Source organism: Alternaria triticimaculans, assembly GCF_023758025.1.
Source record: "Alternaria triticimaculans strain BMP 0046 chromosome Unknown scaffold_30, whole genome shotgun sequence".
In the NCBI taxonomy this organism is placed as follows: domain Eukaryota; kingdom Fungi; phylum Ascomycota; class Dothideomycetes; order Pleosporales; family Pleosporaceae; genus Alternaria; species Alternaria triticimaculans.
The window spans coordinates 167,850-186,567 of NW_026055987.1; the positions used below are offsets into that span (position 1 = coordinate 167,850).

Here is an 18,718-nt window from a genome sequence, read left to right on the forward strand (position 1 = left end):
ATCTGCGTATATTCTTAGGCTCCACATGTCCATTTATAGGCCCAGAGGATTGCTGGCCGAACCACCCCCCTTACCGGATCCTCCAGAGAGACCAGGCACACCTGGCCTGCTAGCCATGGATGCCATGCCTCCTACGCCACTTGTGCTCAGGCCGAGAGGATTCTTGTTCGTTGTCGACCGACTGCCGGGAGCGCCAGTGATGTCTTTGAGGGAGTTGCCATACTCGCGGACCATGTCGCCCCAAGTGCGGGATGAGTTCGCAATACTATGATATGTCAGTCAAGGGAACTATTGCAGGATGTGATGTATTACCTCGCGCCAGCGCCTCGCCCTGCTCCAGCAACACCACTGCCTGCCGCTGTCACGACTGCACCGGCAGCATTGCCGATACCAGTCGTTGCGGCGCCGACAGCACTTCCAATGCCTGATGATGCGGCACTAAGACCTTTGTTGATCCAACCTTGTTGCTGTGGCTGTTGAACAGGCTTCTTTGCTGGTGCTGGTACAGCTTTCTTTTGGCCGACAGCTGTGACGGGCTTCTTCGCTGCGACATTTGTGACGGGCTTCTTAGGGGCCGTGGTCACAGGCTTCTTCTGCATGGCGGTGTTGACAGCCTTCTTGGGAGGCTGAACGGCGGGCGCCTTGACAGGTGCTTTCTTGACTGGGGCTGCTACTGGTGTCTTCTTCGCCGTCGACGTGACGGGCGTCTTCTTGGTGCCAATGGGTTGCGCGACCATGGTGAGACGTTGATTCAGTGCTTTTCTTAAGGTTGCTTGGGTTGTATCAAGTGTATTGAGTCTAATCAGGTCTTAGATCGGATATTGAGTATGTATGGAGATATCTGGGGAGCATCTCGACCCAATCTCTTTTGATGCACAGAAAGTTGGCAAGCTGTTATGCCTGCCGCACATGTGGCGCAGATGATGTCAGGCACGGGAACGTGGGGCGCGCTTGCCCCAGATGGAATTAAGGTTGCCTTAGCGTGACCCGCGCGCGAAACGTCGAGACCCTGGATCCATGTTTCGCATCGTCAACACTTCGATGTCTGCCAGATGGCACCGCCGTCCCATCTCTCTATACAGCCCAATTCTACGTCTCGCTTTGTTTAATCATTTTCATCTTCTCCGCTATCTGAATTGTGATCGTATCTGGCTGATAGGCCTTCCAAACCTCCGGAGTGTGGAGCTGTGAATGTGAACGAACACCCACGCTCACCGCACGCGACCCTGCCCGCCATGAGCCGCATTCACCTGTGGTAAACAACGTGGAACGTCATAACAAAACTGTGAGTGCGATTTGTCTCCCAACCACCAACATGCCGCAATAACACCACAACGCCATGCTCGGCGACGAAGCGGTGTTTAAATTAAAGCGGTCGGTGAGCGACGGCGACCATCTCATCCCTATGGGAGAGGTGACCCCGCCTCGCTCACTGGACAGCACACCGGCGACACGATCCAGTCGCTCCTTCTCGATTTCCAAGCTGACAGACTCAATCAAAGGGAAGATAGCCAACTCATCCCGCTCCTCCCGCTCCTCTCGTACCCCTTCCATCGACAAGCGCGATATCTCGAGTCCGATATTAGACCACAGAAGCCCGCTGTGCCCGCCTACGCCGAAGCCAAGGCTTGCCATTGCCCTCCCGGAAACGCCTGTCCCGCGACGACCTCTATCACGATCCAGTCCCGGAACCATCAAGCCTGGCCGCACGAATTCTACCGCACGACACTCATACTCTGCCTCCGACCCTACCAATTACATATCGCCCGGTCGACGTCCACGCCAAACCGATCGCCCGCCCCCGCCTCTACCAATCGCAACCAGCTTCGAGAGCACAACCGGAACCCTAGTGGACAGTCCGTTGGAGCGCATAGCAGAGTCGCCCTTCGAGCCGCAAGAAGACGCCCCAACCGAACGGCTCCACCTCGACAAAGTATACAGATACCTCAGAGACATGGAACCTGCAAGACTGCAGCCGCCCATGATGGGTGGCACCAAGGGGCGTGCAATGCAGCAAGCAAAGGATATGGAGCTTCTGGTTGCAGAGAGAGCCAAGCGGGGTGGTGAGGAACCACCGCCATACGACTTCTACGAGCTTATTGGCAAGGGTGCATATGGCCGCGTCTACAAAGGGTGGGTATCATGCAGCGAACCCCAGAACACTCGCTGACACTACAAAGAAAGAGTCGAAATACCGGCGCGCTCGTTGCCATCAAGATCATCGAGATCGACAAGGTTGACTACGAGGAGATGACACACAAGAACCTTCAGGACACACTTAAGGAGATCGATATCCTGCAGCAACTCAGAGATAGCAAGGCAAGACCCTACGTCAACATCATCGAGGAGGCCAGGCCTGTCCATAACGAACTCTGGATTGTCAGCGAGTATGCCAGTGGTGGTAGTGTCAACACGTTGATGAAGCCTACGGCAATGACCAAGGACCCTGGACCTGGACTAGCGGAGAAATTCATCATACCCATTGCGCGTGAATTGGCGCAAGGTCTCAAGTACATCCATGAAGCTGGTGTGCTGCATCGAGATCTGAAATGTGAGTAGTGCTGGTCTTTCCGTCCTCAATCTTTGCTAACCAAATCCAGCCAACAACGTTCTTATCCTCGAAGACGGCCGGGTACAACTTTGCGATTTCGGTGTCTCCAACACCCTGGAGCCGGAGAGATCGAAGCGCTCGACTATCGTCGGTACACCATTTTGGATGGCGCCTGAACTGCAAAAGGAATGGGTCAAGGATGCGGACCCGCACAGCTTGATGCAGCCCAAGGAGATATCCTACGGAAACGAGGTTGATATCTGGGCCTACGCTTGCACTGTCTATGAGATGGCCTGCGGTTATCCACCGCATCACAAGATTGGGCAGTTCGACTTGCCAACGGCGGGTGTTCCTGTGCTTGAAGGTGATCGCTTTTCCCAAGAACTAAAGGATTTCCTAGCTTTCGTCTTCCAGCCAGAGCCGCAGGATCGACCAACACCCGACCAGATCCTGGAGCACCCATACCTTGCGGACACTACTAAGATGTATCCGACTGTGTCGCTCGTCAAGTTGGTTGAAGACTATTATGTCTGGGAGCAACAGGGCGGTGCACGCCAGTCGCTCTTCAATCCGTACGGTGCTCAAGCACCAGACCCGCTTGCCCCAGAGGAGGAAGACGATGAAGACGATGATTGGTCTTTCAACGTATCAGAAGAATTTGAGCAAGAGCATGCACCACAGTTTGGCGATCCCTTTGCGGGTGGGGCTGGACAGGGCTTCAACGGAATGGGTCTACCACCTATCGCAGATATGGGACGTTTCGAACAGCTCCAGGCTAGGTTCAAGGAGGAGTCTATCGTCCGAGGACAGAAACGTCTGAATAAGCTATTCGATACGAACACGACACCATACCGGTACAGCGCAGTCGATATGCCAGATCCTCCGAATGGTCGCCCTCCCTCCGACTTGGTTCTCCGCGACTTCAATCCTGGCGCGCCCAACCGCGAGACCGTCATTGACTTGGACTTTTCGATGCCATCAGCAGATGAGATACCCAGTATCGATCTGGGTGAGGTGCCGACCATCCGCGCGAACCGCATGAAGAGCATCATACGTGAGATGGAGGAAGAAGAGGAGCGCCGGGATGCTTTCAATGAGGAAGATGAGATGACTAAACGAGCCACGAAAGACTGGACCTTCCCCAGCATGAATGACGAGAATCGCAAGACCATGGAATGGTCCTTCCCCTCGGAACAACCAAACCGAAAGACGATGGAGTGGTCGTTCCCTGCTGAACAGCAGCCTAATCGCAAGACAATGGAATGGTCTTTTCCGGCGCAACCTCAGAAGCCAAATCGACGCACAGTAGAATGGACATTCGACGCAGCGATGGCGGAGGCCAATAATGAGCCCAGGAATCGCGCATCAAATCGGATCTCTCGACGACGCGAGACGAAAGAGTGGACATTCCCCAAGCAGGACGATAATCGCAAGACTCAGGACTTTGCCTTTCCCATGGGTAGCCCGAAGGAGCCACCGCGCGGTCAGCACGCGAAGACAGACTCATCTTCACCAGTCCTCGCATCTGGTTTCCAGCCAACCCTGCGACACGCGCAAACAGCGCCTGTTGACCCTATTGATGACTATCCCGAGATGATCAGCTCTGCGCCTGGATCTCCTCTTCGTTCGTCCATGATTGACCTTGATATGGCAATGGTGCAAGACTACCGTCCATCCACATCTGGCTCTGATATTGTCACAGCGGGAATCGACCGTATGAATGACAACCCATTCAACCTCGAGGACCAGGTACAGCTATCACAGAATAACCATCGCGCTTCGTTCCACATGAAGTCGCAGTCGGAACCGAACCAGGCCGTGCCGGGCTTATTGACACCTCAGCAATACGATGAGCAAGGCCATCCCACAAACCAGGACCCACACCACCCCAGCATGCACGCTCGAGGCGTCAGCTCAGCGAGCCAGGTACAGTCACAGACGAAACCAGCACCCAGCTCCGGCCAATACCATCGCGGAAACCAGCGCTCTCAGCAGATCATCTGGGACGGCTGGTCGCATAACATGGCCTACGGACTAAGCAGCGACGACCAATCACCTCCCATGAGTGTGACAACCGACACCTCGCTCGAAGAAGAAGACGTAGACGACCTCTGGGACACATTCGAGCGCCTCAACCTCGCCGCACAACGTCGTCCGATGGGCCAAGCTTCCGCCCCTCTCCGTTCCTCGCGCAGAACCGACTCTACATCCACAACCCTCACTTCCACCACCTACACCCTCGACTCCGACACCGACGACTCGTACCACCACGGCAACACTTACTCTTCCTCTTCAGACTTTGATCAGCAAGACGCCCCGCGCTACAGCCGCAAGTCCACCACCGTCAGCGTCGGTCCAAATGGGAAGCCGCTCGTCGATTTCCCTGTCCCAACTGGGCCTGAAGTAGAGGCCCTGTTGGGTGTGGACATGGATGCAAGGGTTATGGCTGATATGCTGCTGAAGAGTGCGGTGGAGTTGAGGGATGGCACGAGGGCTAGTAGGGACCTGCTGAGGGCGATGCGGTTACAGGATGTGGAAGGCGAAGGCGAGGATGATGATGAAGGTGCGGATGAGGAGATGAGAGGGGGGACTGTTAGGCTGAGGGGACCTGCATGATTTACGAACAAATGATGTCGGTTATGGGAATGAGGCGTTGGGCGACAGTAAGCAGTCTTTGTTGGATGGAGTTTGGCTGGATGTCTGATCGTAGGGTTTGTGATGAAATTTATCTGGACTGTCCCTTTTTTCGCTAAGGAAAGCCGAGAATGGGATACAATCCAATTGAAACGTGAAGAAACGTTCAGCCTGCCCTCCATCATGGACCATGATGGTCACTGGATGATCAACTCCGTCGCTTTGGAGGTTGATGTTAATGTAATAATGGGATTGGGTGGCAGGGTCCCGGGGTCGGTTCGGGTTATCTTACAGGGTTCGGTGACGTCACGCAAGTCGCGCAATGGGGAAGCCGACGCAACACCACCTGGGCATCGATTCAGTGCACTCTCCTTTCAATTTCAACACTAGTACACGTTTTTATGAATCTATTCGTAATGATATCAAGGTTCCAGTCGCTTTGATTTTCGCGTTCAGATCGTCAGACATTCGCACACCTGGGCAGCCTCCGTGTCAGACCGCAGCCAAAGGCTCGCCTTCCCTCTCTACCATACACGCTTGTGCTCCTCGCATGGATATGGGAGGCCACGGCTGTAGATATCTCTCTTTACACCCAGTGAGTAGATTGTTGCATCGGGCTGACAGCGTCAGATTGGGTTACGGGTTCTGAAGGTACGGCGGAGAGTGGCTGATGTTCCACAGCCTCGTTACCGGAGCTGCCGGATATGCGAGCGGCTTCCTCTGCGCCGATCGTCTCTTCTGAAATCGAGTGCATGGTATCACCGATGTGAGCAGTCGACATCTTCGCTCCGTCCGCCAAACATGGACGGCCAGTTTGGTTGTCGCGAAGTGACCACGCCATGCCTCCGGTAACAGTATGCTGGACTCCAACAAGAACCAGCGGCAGTCCATCCTTGTCGTTCTCCTGGTACAACTCCTTGTCAGACTTGACGATGCGGTTCTCGGAGTTCCTCTCGAAGAGAGCAGCCGCTAATCCGGGAACACCAAGCCGCGTCCTTACTTGATGAACGTCCTGGTCCGCTACCATCCAAGCCATGATGGCGATCCCTTTCCGAGAGCTGCGAAGAACAGGTTTGCGAGAACTAGTAGCCAGACAGCAGCGACAGGTACGCTAGTCATGATCTTCCGGGCTCGAGTCTGCACCACGATACTATCCGCTGGTACTGTATATACTGCCAGAGGTGTAGCAAAGAGCACACTCATTGCGATTTCATAATTCGATATCCAGGATTTCAATGACACGGGTGGGTTCACCACTCGCAATAGCTCATACGTGAACTGTGCTGTGAAACGAAAGAAACCAACAGAAGGAAGTATAGAGATGCTTGCCACTGTAGCATTGCTCTCTTTTGCAGTCAGACTCTTGACCACGCCGCCAGTAGTGCTATACGTAACATCATGAACTGTAATATCGCATTAGTTGAAGTCTGCTACGGTCATCAGATGCTTTCGAGACGGGGCCACATACCTGTACTGTTGCATGCAAGAAACATGTAGTAACCTCCTGGCAGGACCCAGGCTATGTCGATCATATCTAGCGGTAGGCTCGAAAGCTCACTGACTTTAACGCTTGCTGTCCACCTCCATGTGCTTGGAACCATTTCGGCCGCCTCTTGGTCTGTAGTGTTGCTATACGTCGCCATTAGGCCAGGCACATCAAACCTTTTGGTTAGAAAAGGTGTTCCCTGTTCTGACAGGTATTTGTGAAAATCGAAGAAGGTATATGCCAAGAATGCGCCATTCGTTACTCCAGAAAAGTCAATTGGAGAGCCACGAGCGATGGAGCAATTGAAGGGTGAATTAATGCCACCATAGCCATTGGATGCTTTCGGATTTACCTCGAGATCGCAAGCTGTCGCAGGTATTGGAGTACAACGCGAGGACAGGGCGAATGACGTCGCCTTCCAATCCGCAGCTGAGGGCGACGTTGTTGGGCCCACAACCGCATACTTGGTCCCGGTCTCCTCGGTGAAATTCATGATGAACTTGCCGTAGCCTGCATGTTGTACGGCATCAACGTTAGACAGGTTGTTGGACAATAGATAGTCGCTTGTTAGATTCATCGTGCAACCCCAAAAGTTTTTGTTCCGCTCTGTACCCATCGCTTCACGATTATCAAAGCACCAAGGATCGATGTTTCTGCCGTATCGATGCTGTACAGGATCTTGCGTAAACATTTGGACCATCTCCACAGTCTTAGTCGCTATGTGGAGATAGCTGTCTGCGGCATGCACGAATGCACTATCTTTGTCAGCGCGAAAGTTATATGCACGGAGTTTATGATCGTACCTAGCGACCAGGCACAGACAAAGGACTGCAGTCGATGCTCTCAAAATTGTGGGTTTCGGGCTTCGCACATGGCAGTTGCTTTTCGTGCCGCGTCGAAGAGGCCAGACACACCATTGTCGCGACAGCTCCCATAGAGACAAATAGTCCGCATTGAGCAGTCTGATGAGAAGACTGGTGTGGTACGAGGTCGGAAGGCATTTGTTCTGGTTCGGTGATATAGAAGCTTTTGCGAGTCTCTCCGCGGCGCAATAAGCGTAGATCGACATAAGAGCACCCACGAGGGCGAAGCTGATAGTGGACGATAAGGAGGATACGAATACCAGTCTAGTAGCCGAAAAGTCGACGTAGTAGTTGGAAGACGAGGTGACGTTGACTACAGGAGACTCGGGGCAGATTTCTTCGTGCGGACATTGCAAGTAATCTGCGAGATTATCAAAGACTAACACCAGCATTACCGCGGTGAATATGAGCATCGGAATAACCACGATGGAAGACGCGAGAAGGATGTGTTTCGTATGGGGTTGCAAGGTGAATGAAGGCATGTTGATGAGGGTTATTGAACAGGCAAGACAATTCGGCATTGGTGTCTTGAGATAAGAAGAGAGATCAACTAATCTTATGTAGCGTATGGTCTAGAGAAATGAAGTTCGAGAGAACAAGTCAGTCCCGCTGTACTGGGTCACAAGTAAGCCCCGATGCTGTACGCTTCAACTTTCGCATTGCCAAGCGTGACCTCGTTTGATATAATTCACGTGGGGGCCGTCTGCTCGCACTCCAGAGGAGCAATTCGTACGATCGGTATAGACATGTAACGTCGTTCGCCAATGGAGCGCGGAGACATCCATATTTTCAGGTTCGACGTCGTGCAAATGTTAACACGCGGGGGCTGCGCGCTTCGTTATCGAGCAACAAGCTGGGCCTCGGGGATGTGAGAGTGGCGCAGCACACTTTTCATGTAGGTACATTTTAGCCATATTAAGGCAGCCCTGGAGACCGTTTTTCTGGGAAAGTTGGCCAGCACACTTTCAACCCCAAGATGAAGGAGATAAAGGCGGTAGCCAGTAGGAACCTTGGAAGGTGTTGAGGCGCAGATTAGAATTGGGCTGTGTCTTCAAGACTGCACTGGTGATTGTCAGCCCCCACAACTCTGTGATGCCGTGAAACGAGACTATCGCTCCTGGGAGTCGATATTTTGAAAGGTCTGGCCAAGAGTGAGAACGCACGTCCAGGGGTTTGGGGGGGCGCTTCTCCCCCGAGCAATATCGCGACAGTCAGCATAAGGGTTGGGGGTCGAGATCGAATGGCAAGCAGAATGAATAGAGTGCGTCTTTGACTCAGACTTTTGTCTGGTACTGGTTCGGGCTGGTCATTGAGATTGTGCTTTGGTATACGGTATGATTGCGATGGCTTTGATGTTGTTCGCTGGGGTCTGGTGACGTCATACCCCTTGCGGCTGCGGAATGAGGAAGCCGTCGCAACATCATCGAACTCTTGCACTTTCCTTTCTTCTCAGTGGCAATAGACACCTGACCTCATGATTCCGATCGCGTAACTACCAAGGTGTGACTTGCTCACGACTGAATCCGACCGTCACGACATGCGTTCAGGAGAAGAGATGTCGGGCCCAGTGTTAAGAAGACTACACGAACAGAACCAATTTTTTCGCATTGATCGTATCGAATAAATCGTCGTACCGGAATATCTCCAAACGATTGGACTTTCGTGCTAGACTTGTACCACTCGTAATGTAGACGACGAAAGCCACGAATACACCGCCCACCAATCGACGCAACCGCTATCCAAGTACCAAAACCCGAGACAGCGCACTAACCCCAAGATAGTCTCAACTACAACTGAGGCGTCAGCACATCTTTCTCAGAGCTTAGATAACAGTCGCTAGTGTTCCATAACGTTTCGGTGGCGTACCTCACTGCCTAGGCATTGCAGGTACACCGGCAAGTCTCCCAGCCCCACACACATCCTCCGCGATCTTGATACCAACCGACCGAACGAGGGCAGCATCGCTTACCCCCTGCAGCATTCAAGCAGCGATTCAGACAGTCCCTTCCCCAGTTGCGCTCACAGCCTCCGCCCTCCCAGCTGATGCGTCGGCCTGGACAAGCTTGAGCAGTGGTAGCATCAGAGAGGATTTCGGCGGGCATTGCGATTGTCGCGGCCGAGATCGTGAGAAAGTTGATGAGGAATGGGAGGATATGCATTTTTGGGAAGTGTTCAAGTTGATTTTGGGTAGAACAGTACCTAGGTAATAGCGATCTGAGGCATGCAGGCGCTGGATGGAGACTTATATAGAAGTCCCTCATCGCCAAGAGACGAAGATACTAAGACTTCCGCTTGATCATGAGATGAATACCAAGCAGCGTGTTACTCTCATGGTGGCATCTCACTTCGTAAACCTTACGGTGTGGAAACACAGGAAGTCACTCTCTAGACAGATCAGTGGCTCTGAAAAGCGGGGTTGGAAGCCACATATGACCTTCTGCAACGATTGTTACCCGTCGAGCGGCTACGGGCGTTGCAGACGTACTTTAGTTGCTAGAAATAACCAACAGGCTATCTATATGCCCTCCCAGGCTTGCCATTTCTGCTCTACACCATAGTGTCATGGCTCACCGGAACCTGGGCATTTGCTGAGGCACGTTCACTCACTTCAAATCCACCCGCGCTCCTTCCTCAAGCAACGCCATAAAGACATCAACCCAATGAAAAAGATACGGAAGACGAGTGGTATAGACACACTGTTCAACAGCAGATATGGGGCTTGCATCGTAGACAGCCATAAGCCATCCGCACAATGTTTCCGCCAGCGGCACGGGGGCAGACCTCCGCGAGCTCCGCTTTCCCCAAGACTGACAACGACAGGAGCGCTCCGGGGCGCAACGTCGCATTCATAGCACAGGCAGACCAGCCCGCCTGTGCCAACGAAGGTTTTAGGCCTCCGACGAGCGGGAACTTGCTGTTGACAGAAACGAGTGACCACCGACATACCTGTTGTCGAAGTAGTGTCGTGTAGTAGCCGCTTGAACACGCGAGGGGCCGGTTTCTTGCGTTCAAGGAGCGTACTCATCCAAGTATTGAAGGGTTGGACGCGGCGGGGCGTCGAGGCCTTTCATGTACTGCATTGTTGTGCTGGTCCAAGCAATGCCACCAGGAAGAACCGTAGGCAAGTAGCAAAGCGACTGCCGCGGTATTGCCCAATGTGAACGGTGTCTGAGTACATTCTGGTGTAGAGCCAGAATTTCCAAGGGAACACTACACGAGGTCAGAGAGGAGGTGAGAGGGGCCCGGTCTATATCTCAGGGCAGCGCTCTAGCGCTAGCGACTGCCAAGTTCGCCACTTGATCGCAGTGAATGTAAGTGACTGCCTAGGAACCCAAGTGGAGTGACGCGTCATGGACTGCTCATCGCCCTCGCGGTGCGCTCATGCAAACGCACTCACCATGCACATTAGCAGATGTGATGACAAAGGGAGGCTGATCGTGACCCGAAACGCCTACATAGCCCTTACAGTCTGCTTTGTACAAACGCATTCACGGTTCACATGCATGTCTATTAGTAGACATGATGACAGACTGAGTCTGTCCCACACCACTTGGAAGCCAGAGATAGAGGGAATGTCTTCTAGAGGTGACCAGAAACGGAAAGTTGCGCCATGAATACAAAGAAGATACCTACTTAATAACGTTCTACAAATCGACCGGGTAACGTTCCCTAAGTCTCTCACCAAAGACAAAGAACAGAATCGGAGCAGGCGCAAGCAGCAAGCTCACAAACGCAAACGTGCTGATGCCCCAACCATACCCCAGCTTCTCGAACAGCATGGGCGCAAAGATCGGGATAACACCTCCCACGACACTGCGAAAGACGGTGCCAGCAGCGATCGCACTGGCTGCATACTTCTCAAAACTGTCGATGAAGTAATTCTGCGTGCTGTTCAAGATCATGACCTGTCCGATGCCGTAGAAGAAAGTCGCGGAGATGGATGCAAACCAGTGCGTGTGCTTCTGCACTGCCCAAGCGAACCAAAAGAGCGACATGGGGATGAAAACAGAGCCGATGTTTGCCAGTGGCAGGCGGAATTCGGGCCGTGCCTTCTCGTGGTTCTTCGCCGTGAGCGTCTTGTACACGGTGTCGATTCGCGGGACGAGGAACCAGACTGCGAAGAGGAACCCAGATCCAGGGCCTAGATACAACAGTCCGACCTGCTCAGTGGAGAAACCGTAGTCGTCCTGGTAGATAGGCTGCATGTTTGTGTAGATGCTGTATGTTGTGCCGAAGATGAGCGCTTGGTATACAGCCATGACCGCGACGATGGGTTGCGCAAAAATCTTCGGAGGTCGCTTGAGAGCCTGCGTGAGCTTCTCGTTCAAAGGTCGTGTATCTTCGCCCTCGTACGAGTACTTCGTGCCATCCCACTCGTTGCTCTGAGACTCGAATTCCGCCTTCTTCGCATTCAGTATGACAGGCGCATATGTTTCCCGGAGGAAGAAGTATCCCGCCAAGGTGTTGACGAAGCACACGATGGTCATGATCCAGAAGACCCAGCGCCAGTTCAATCGCTGTACGATGATACCACCAAACAGCGGTCCCAGGGTAGGTCCAAGCAATGGGCCCAACAGGTACCAGCCAAAAACTCCAGCTCTTTCGCTTGGGAGAAACATGTCACTGATTGTGCCACCACCATTCGCTATGCCAACGCTGCCAAAGAAGCCAGCAATGCTCCGTACCGTTATGAGGAACGCGATGTTCGGCGCGAGCGCGGCGGGTATCTGTAGCAGGGTGAAGATGGAGAAGCACACGAGGTATATCTTCCTCCGTCCAAACGTCTCGGACAGCGGCGCGAGGATCAAGGGACCGATTCCGAGCATGACTACGAAGCCAGTGGTTGTTCCAATAACGGCCGTCGTGCTGCATTTGAGGTCTTCGGCGATCTGCGCAATGCCGGGCGTGAACATGGAGGATACGAGGGGGCTGAGGACTGCCACGAGTGTTAGTATACATCATGTAAAGGCGACGGGAGTGTATGTACTGGACATGAGGGCTATGACAGCCACGTTGGCCATCTTGCGCCATCGCGCCCATTCTCGCGGGTTTTCGTCATTCGAAAGGTCTCCGATGCGAAGATGCTGTCACGAGTTAGCAAACGCAGAGAAAACGCGTGCGCAAGAAAACTTACAGTCCGCGGTTCGCCTTCCTCACTCCATCTTTGTTGCAGCAACGGTGCGCGCTCGCCCTGTGAAGACATGATCACCGTGGTACGAGGAATGGGTTGTGGTCGTGTATCAAAGAGGAAGCGCACCCAAAGAATTTTGAGGGTCGCGTCCCAGCCTTGAGCATGACAGTGGGCGTCATCGTAAATAAGCAGCCGTTACCTTTAACCGTGTTTGGGCGCGTTGTGGACATCTGAGCTTTGGAGCGTCATCGATCGCCGCCGCGGAGGGCTGGATCGATAAATCCATGTTTCGGCTACCTGCAGCCATGGCCAATGAGATCAATTCACTACAACGACATCTTGCGAAGCTGGACTTTAGAGCTATGGACAGATTGTGGTTTGCCTTGGTATTTCCGTTACAAATGAAAGTGTTGGAAGGATTTGTTGTAATGTATTGATTATATTTGCACGCATATTAGATGTTTTCGTCCACCATCCTCCAACTTTGCAACAAAGTTCGTTCAAGCCACTTCAAAAGCATCCATGTCTCCTGTCGGCAGGTCGGGTACACCCACTGCACATCTCGCTGCATCAATCATCGCCTCCACAACGTAAGGTGGATAGCTTCTCTTGAGGACCACTCTCACAAACTCGCTCAAGAGGTTCAATCCCATATCACCAATTTGCTCATCCGTCAACATCTCGTACTCGCTTTCCTTCAGATCCATTCTCGCCAACCGTCGTTGGAGTAAGATGTTGTAGACCATGGTTATGCGATCCGAGTTCTTCTTGTTGGAACGACTGTGGAAGTGTGAACTGCGCACAGCTTCGGTCTCGTGTGTCATGTCTACCCAGGCTATCTGTCCTTGCAGTATTTGCGCTGCTTCGTTGGTGGGAAAGATGTCGAAGTGATGGCGAAGGACGTGCAAAGCGACCAGGGAGCCAGCCAGATCTTGAGTGTAGCTGAAGCAATGCATGACGAGTGATGTGATTGCTCCACTATCTGCGCCTGCGAGGCCCATACGAAAGCGGTCGGCGTCGTAGCGGCTGCGACTGAGCGTCCACCAGCTGATCATCTCTGCTAGTAGCTCACGAGGGGTGGGCAGCCCTGGTTTGTCGCGATTTGTAGGGTCGCCAAGCGCGAGACGGAGCGTTTTCCAGAGACAACGTATGCTTGCACCATTGGGAAAAACACCTGCGTCGCCTTCTTGCGGTTCAGTCAGAGTCTTGTAGATCGTCCATGCTTCGCTGTAGGCACCTTGGCGGCATTTGTTGTCCATGAGAACGTTCATGATGGTTGCATTGGGCTCAAGTGTCGTTTCTTTGAGCTGACGGGACAGATATTCGACGTGTTCCCATTGCAGACTCTTAGCGTGGTGCTGCATGATAAGCGCAAATGTTGTGACGTTTGCAGGAGGAGCACGTTGGACAACATCGGTACTTTTGTTATGAGTATCCGCGGTTCTTTTGTAAATGATGCGCGCCGTTGTGTCTCGAGGAAGATCATGTTGTTGCGGTAGTGTACGAGCTGCTTCGATCATGCGCCAACCAATGTCTTCGGCTTTCAGGACGTTCGGACTCTCTTTGGTCCGTATCAACGCTTTAAGGAGCATGTTGAAGTGGAACGTTTGCGGTTTGTAGCCTCGTTTGAGCATCATCTCCATGACCTGAGCGGCCACCAACGGCGCCTTCCTAACAACGGCCGCTTTCATCCAGTCACCGAATAAATGGCCGTGATAAGCAGGCGGTAGCACGGATATAGCATCAAAAGCGATACTAGTCATTGCCTCTATATCAGTTCCGAGTCGATAAAGCATTTGCAGTCTCTTCAGAACCTGTTCAACTCGTTCTCCGGTGCCGCTAGTTGCCAGATAGCCCTCCCTGACCATATCCCGGAACACCTGTTTGGCGTAGCCTAGGTTTCGGGATTCCAAGAAGCCCACAAGCCAAGCGTCGTAGTCCTTGATCGAGCGCGCATCACCCTTCTTCTCCTTCATTGAGACATAGATCTGTTTTGCCAGATCATGGTGCTCTTGAAGTTCGGAACTCGTGTGAGCACGGAAGACGGTCATCATGACGGAAGTGTCCCAACCCGGATATAACCTGAATAGCTCTTCCATGATGCTTCGGCTATGGTCTAGATTCCCCGCAAGCGCATGGAGCTTAGCCCCGACCTCGAGATGCTCTGGCTTGTAATCCTGTCGTATGCCGTCAAATCCCAACGTGTGATCCTCTTGCCATTCTCTGAGAGCTTGGTCTTCTCTACCAGAGAGAAAGGTGCTCTCTAGATCTCTGGCCCGCTGCCCGGCCGTTGTACTCCTTCCAGCCTTGCGCATGTCACGGTAGAGTTGTACCATGTGTGCCGTGCGATTCGTATTGGTGGAAGATTCGATGGATTGCGTACTCCAGAGTAGGTCCCATGCCCTTTCTGGAAGACGTGCTAGGAGTGTCGGGTCAGAGGCCTTGGCCAAAGAGTACGCCCGCCAGAGGGGCGCGTGTAGACTGGCGTCGCGGCCATTGGTGCTGTTGACCAACTCCAATACTCGGTCCAGTCTCTTGACAGCTAGACGCCTTCCAGGAGCACTGAGCCCAGGCGTGACAACGGATATGTGTGCATCTCTGAGCTGCTCGCGCTCCAAACTTCGGTCGGGGTCAAAGAGAGGGTTCTCGGTCGTCTTCGTTGACTCAATCATCGCCGTAGCGGGCCGCGCAGGCCTGTGCAGAGTTGGATCCCATCGCGGGACGTATGTTGGTATTACTCGAGGGAGCGTTCGTAGAGCGCGCGCTTGAGACGGAGTGGAGTGTGGAAGGCATCGCAGGCGATGGAGCGCAAGCATGAGCATGCGCTTTCTGTAGAGAGTACAGGCCGGAGGCGGTAACAGATTTACCGCATCTAAGTGGTATGTTTGCAGAATTTCAAAGGTCGAAGAATTACGAAATAGCAGCCAGCCATGACTTGTTATGTTACGTGCATGTCTCGTCCGCCGAAAGGTTCAGATGACGCTAGCGTTATCGATAACAGTGACGGCCGGGGTGTGTGGTAACTTTGCAGACACTCGTGGACGGTAATCGACGGGTTTCCAGAAGTTACCTGATTGGGAAATCGCCAAGCAGCGCACAACACCAACGTCAAGTCTATCAATTGATGTGGGCATTGCATTCTCCGTCTACCAAATTCCTCGAGTTTGTTGTCGCACTATTTTGTAGACGAGTTCATTCCTTCCTCGAGTAACCCCATGAAGGTGAAAGCTCAATGAAAAAAATGTAGACCTTGTATACAACACAAGTCGAGTAACGGACAAGGGCATTGCGCTGGCAGACTACGCACCATCACGACAAAAGTTCCCAGCGAAGCACGTTCCGGCACTGAGGCCTGTGAATCGCTCTCCATACGTGGCAGGGAGACGTCTATGCATACGGATATGCTCGTTTCTCCAAGAGACCATGATTCAAACAAGCCAGCTTGTAAGAATCCCCCGTCCAAACCAGGACAGGCGCCAAAGTAGCCAGGGCCACATAACTAGCGCCCGAAGGCATTCGTATGATCGGAAGCCCACGACAGAACTCGACGGTGAAGCACTTGGTGAAGTGCCCACCAGCGGTGTCACGGCGCGCTCGATATACGCGCCATCTTCCGCTCGCCCAAATGCATAGTCGAGACATCTTGATGTACGGCTGTTTTTGTTGCATGCATCGCTCGCGCTGGTGCAAGCAGATGCCACCAAAGGCGAGCCCGAAGGTAGCGAAGCTAGCCTCCTACTCATTCCAAAGGTGCAGGCGGTGTCTGAAGGTGTGATGCGATAAGGCCATCTGGATGACCCTACCTCTTGAGTGTAGTTCTGAGATTCTAGCGGAGGTGGGGGAGGGGATTGCTCACCATGATCTACCAAGTCAGTCTGAAGAGTCGATTGTTCCATTGCGATAGTTCTGCGATCTACCGAAGTGTTGATGTAGAAGCGGGCCAGTTGGTAAAGAAGAAGAGAGAGACAGAGGTGAGGGCAGCGGGGACTTTATGGGCAGCGGCGGCCTGCGCTAGGGCCATGACGCTAGTCTCGCGCGATTTCCAGTCAAAGTGTGGGTGACGCGGGAACGGTGAAGGAGCGGGATCTAGTCTCGTAGGCGGCTACGAGCGGTGATCTGACAAATGAGTCGGTGTATTAAATGCGCACACCACACAGGACTCTAGATTCTGCGATTTTGGTGAGCTGTCCCCACCACATAGAAGAAACAAACTGAACAGGTCTGCAGACTACATTAGGACAAAAACTTGCAATGTAGGTGACTTAACATCAACGTAGGCTCTAGGCTGTTCAGTTTTTTCCTAGGTTGGCGTGTCCCTGATAGTGAGGACGGCGGCGGATCTGATTGGCTGTTGAAGATGGGATGGTGAAGGGGAGTTGCAAACGAGCGTTTGCATGCAACGCCGGGGAAACCAAAAGAGGGGAAGTCTTGGGGCCTATTTCGAATGTTATCTTAGATTAACGTGTTCTCAACTGCCTTTGGCGTCGTTTATTATCCTACGTCCCCGCCGTGCTGAGCCTCCGCGAGAAACGCGTCCAACCCCTTCCCGCCGCCATTGTTCAAGCGCCTCATCTTTCCCGACGATAGCTAGCTAGAGCGACGAGTCACCCCAATTCGAGTACCCGAATATCTAGGTTCCATAGCACCGTTGCGAGTCTCCCCATCGAAGCGAACGCAAAACCGCAACACCACAATGAGGCACGTCAGGCAAACCCGATGGAGCCTGGAACCCTACGTCGGTAGCTTCATCAACAAGGATAAAAGCATCGTGGCAGTCATCAGCCTGGCGTGTGGAAAGCTTACTGTCACAATCTGGGGCAGTGCAGAGATGCCACTGTCCCTGATCCCGCACAACTTTGCTTCATCACTATTCCCAAAGAACATGTTTCCGACTGGGACTTGTTTCCCCAAGGCAGACATCGACGGAAAGGCAGCACCTGTATCTTCCATGGACTTTACGCAAAAGGACGGGGTCATTCAAGGATTCAAATGGTCGTCCAAGCGCGGTCGTAATCTCGTCTTCGAACGCTCAGAAGTCAGCACTCTCGTCAAACTCGCCGAACCAGACAGCCCACTCCTTCGGCTTCCTGGTGAGCTACGCAACAAGATATACAATTATCTCTACGAGGACAAAGAGATAAAACTTATTCACTACGGCGACAAGACGCGCTTCGCGACCTCCGGTGAGAAGGAGAAGGGCAAAGCCCATGAGTACAAGAACGCCGTTCGCCTGGACGCCATCAAGGATACATGCAAGCAATTGTATCAAGAGACCAAGGGCATCTATCTTCCCAAAGCCCACATCACCACCATTCGCAAGGTCTTTGCCAAGTTCATCGAGCGAAAGGATCCCATCCTACATGGCAGGACGCGAAATGTCACTATCATCAAGGGTTTCGACGGCCTTTTGAGGCGGCGTAACGTCGCGCTTGTCTTGTTCCCCATTATTGACTTTTGCAAAGCCAATCCGCAAGTATCGGTGCGAATCTGGCTTGACGACCTCGTCTATGATCCCCACGACCCCATCGCATTCATACGTACTGGTATGCTGCTTCGTAAAGCATTTCGCGGCGAACGCAAGTTCTGCTTTAAGAAGGACAAAAAGGCTATGGAGGAACTGCGTGGAGGTCGTAGGGTCGAAGAGCTGGATATGCCAAACATGAGGCTCCTTTCAGCTTATCACCAGAAGTTCGAGGGTCATGAGGAATTGCGACGACGTGTTGGTATCCTTCTCAATAGTGGGAACTCTGATGCCAAGAAGGTCATGAAGGCGTATGGTGGAGATATGCACTGGATGGTTGATGATGTTCTGCGTATGTTCCAGCAGGGCATGTAGTTGTTTGAACAGGACATTGCTATCTGTTAGTTTCTTGAGCTTTCGTATATAGTCAAGTTCTCATGCGAGGAATACCAGAAGTAGAAGAAACTGATCCCCGATGTTGAACGCTATGGCTCTATCTCATATTCAATTTCAGTGTATAAATCCCTAAGACCAGAATGCGATATGGACTTCCAGAGCGTGCTCGTTATTTACATGACGCCTTTGAATACAA

General features: G+C 52.7%; 6 protein-coding genes across 6 annotated transcripts; 2 read left to right on the top strand and 4 right to left on the bottom strand.

Annotated features, from left to right (window-relative positions):
• Positions 1-33: 33 nt before the first annotated feature.
• J4E78_010348 (uncharacterized protein) lies at positions 34-737 on the bottom strand (the record flags this gene model as incomplete). The annotated part of the gene is made up of 2 exons (XM_049370926.1): positions 34-265; positions 313-737. The coding sequence occupies 2 exons, from the start codon at positions 735-737 to the stop codon at positions 34-36; spliced, it is 657 nt and encodes a 218-aa protein (XP_049217382.1).
• Positions 738-1,339: 602 nt separating this feature from the next.
• J4E78_010349 (uncharacterized protein) lies at positions 1,340-5,167 on the top strand (the record flags this gene model as incomplete). The annotated part of the gene is made up of 3 exons (XM_049370927.1): positions 1,340-2,133; positions 2,181-2,551; positions 2,601-5,167. The coding sequence occupies 3 exons, from the start codon at positions 1,340-1,342 to the stop codon at positions 5,165-5,167; spliced, it is 3,732 nt and encodes a 1,243-aa protein (XP_049217383.1).
• Positions 5,168-5,771: 604 nt separating this feature from the next.
• J4E78_010350 (uncharacterized protein) lies at positions 5,772-6,221 on the bottom strand (the record flags this gene model as incomplete). The annotated part of the gene is made up of 1 exon (XM_049370928.1): positions 5,772-6,221. The coding sequence occupies one exon, from the start codon at positions 6,219-6,221 to the stop codon at positions 5,772-5,774; it is 450 nt and encodes a 149-aa protein (XP_049217384.1).
• A 4,957-nt stretch (positions 6,222-11,178) lies between these two features.
• On the bottom strand, positions 11,179-12,737 carry J4E78_010351 (uncharacterized protein; the record flags this gene model as incomplete). The annotated part of the gene is made up of 3 exons (XM_049370929.1): positions 11,179-12,470; positions 12,522-12,618; positions 12,669-12,737. 3 exons carry the CDS (start codon positions 12,735-12,737, stop codon positions 11,179-11,181), a joined length of 1,458 nt encoding a protein of 485 aa, XP_049217385.1.
• A 428-nt stretch (positions 12,738-13,165) lies between these two features.
• On the bottom strand, positions 13,166-15,337 carry J4E78_010352 (uncharacterized protein; the record flags this gene model as incomplete). Its single annotated transcript, XM_049370930.1, has 1 exon — positions 13,166-15,337. One exon carries the CDS (start codon positions 15,335-15,337, stop codon positions 13,166-13,168), a length of 2,172 nt encoding a protein of 723 aa, XP_049217386.1.
• A 2,021-nt stretch (positions 15,338-17,358) lies between these two features.
• J4E78_010353 (uncharacterized protein) lies at positions 17,359-18,501 on the top strand (the record flags this gene model as incomplete). The annotated part of the gene is made up of 1 exon (XM_049370931.1): positions 17,359-18,501. The coding sequence occupies one exon, from the start codon at positions 17,359-17,361 to the stop codon at positions 18,499-18,501; it is 1,143 nt and encodes a 380-aa protein (XP_049217387.1).
• Between the last annotated feature and the right edge of the window lie 217 nt (positions 18,502-18,718).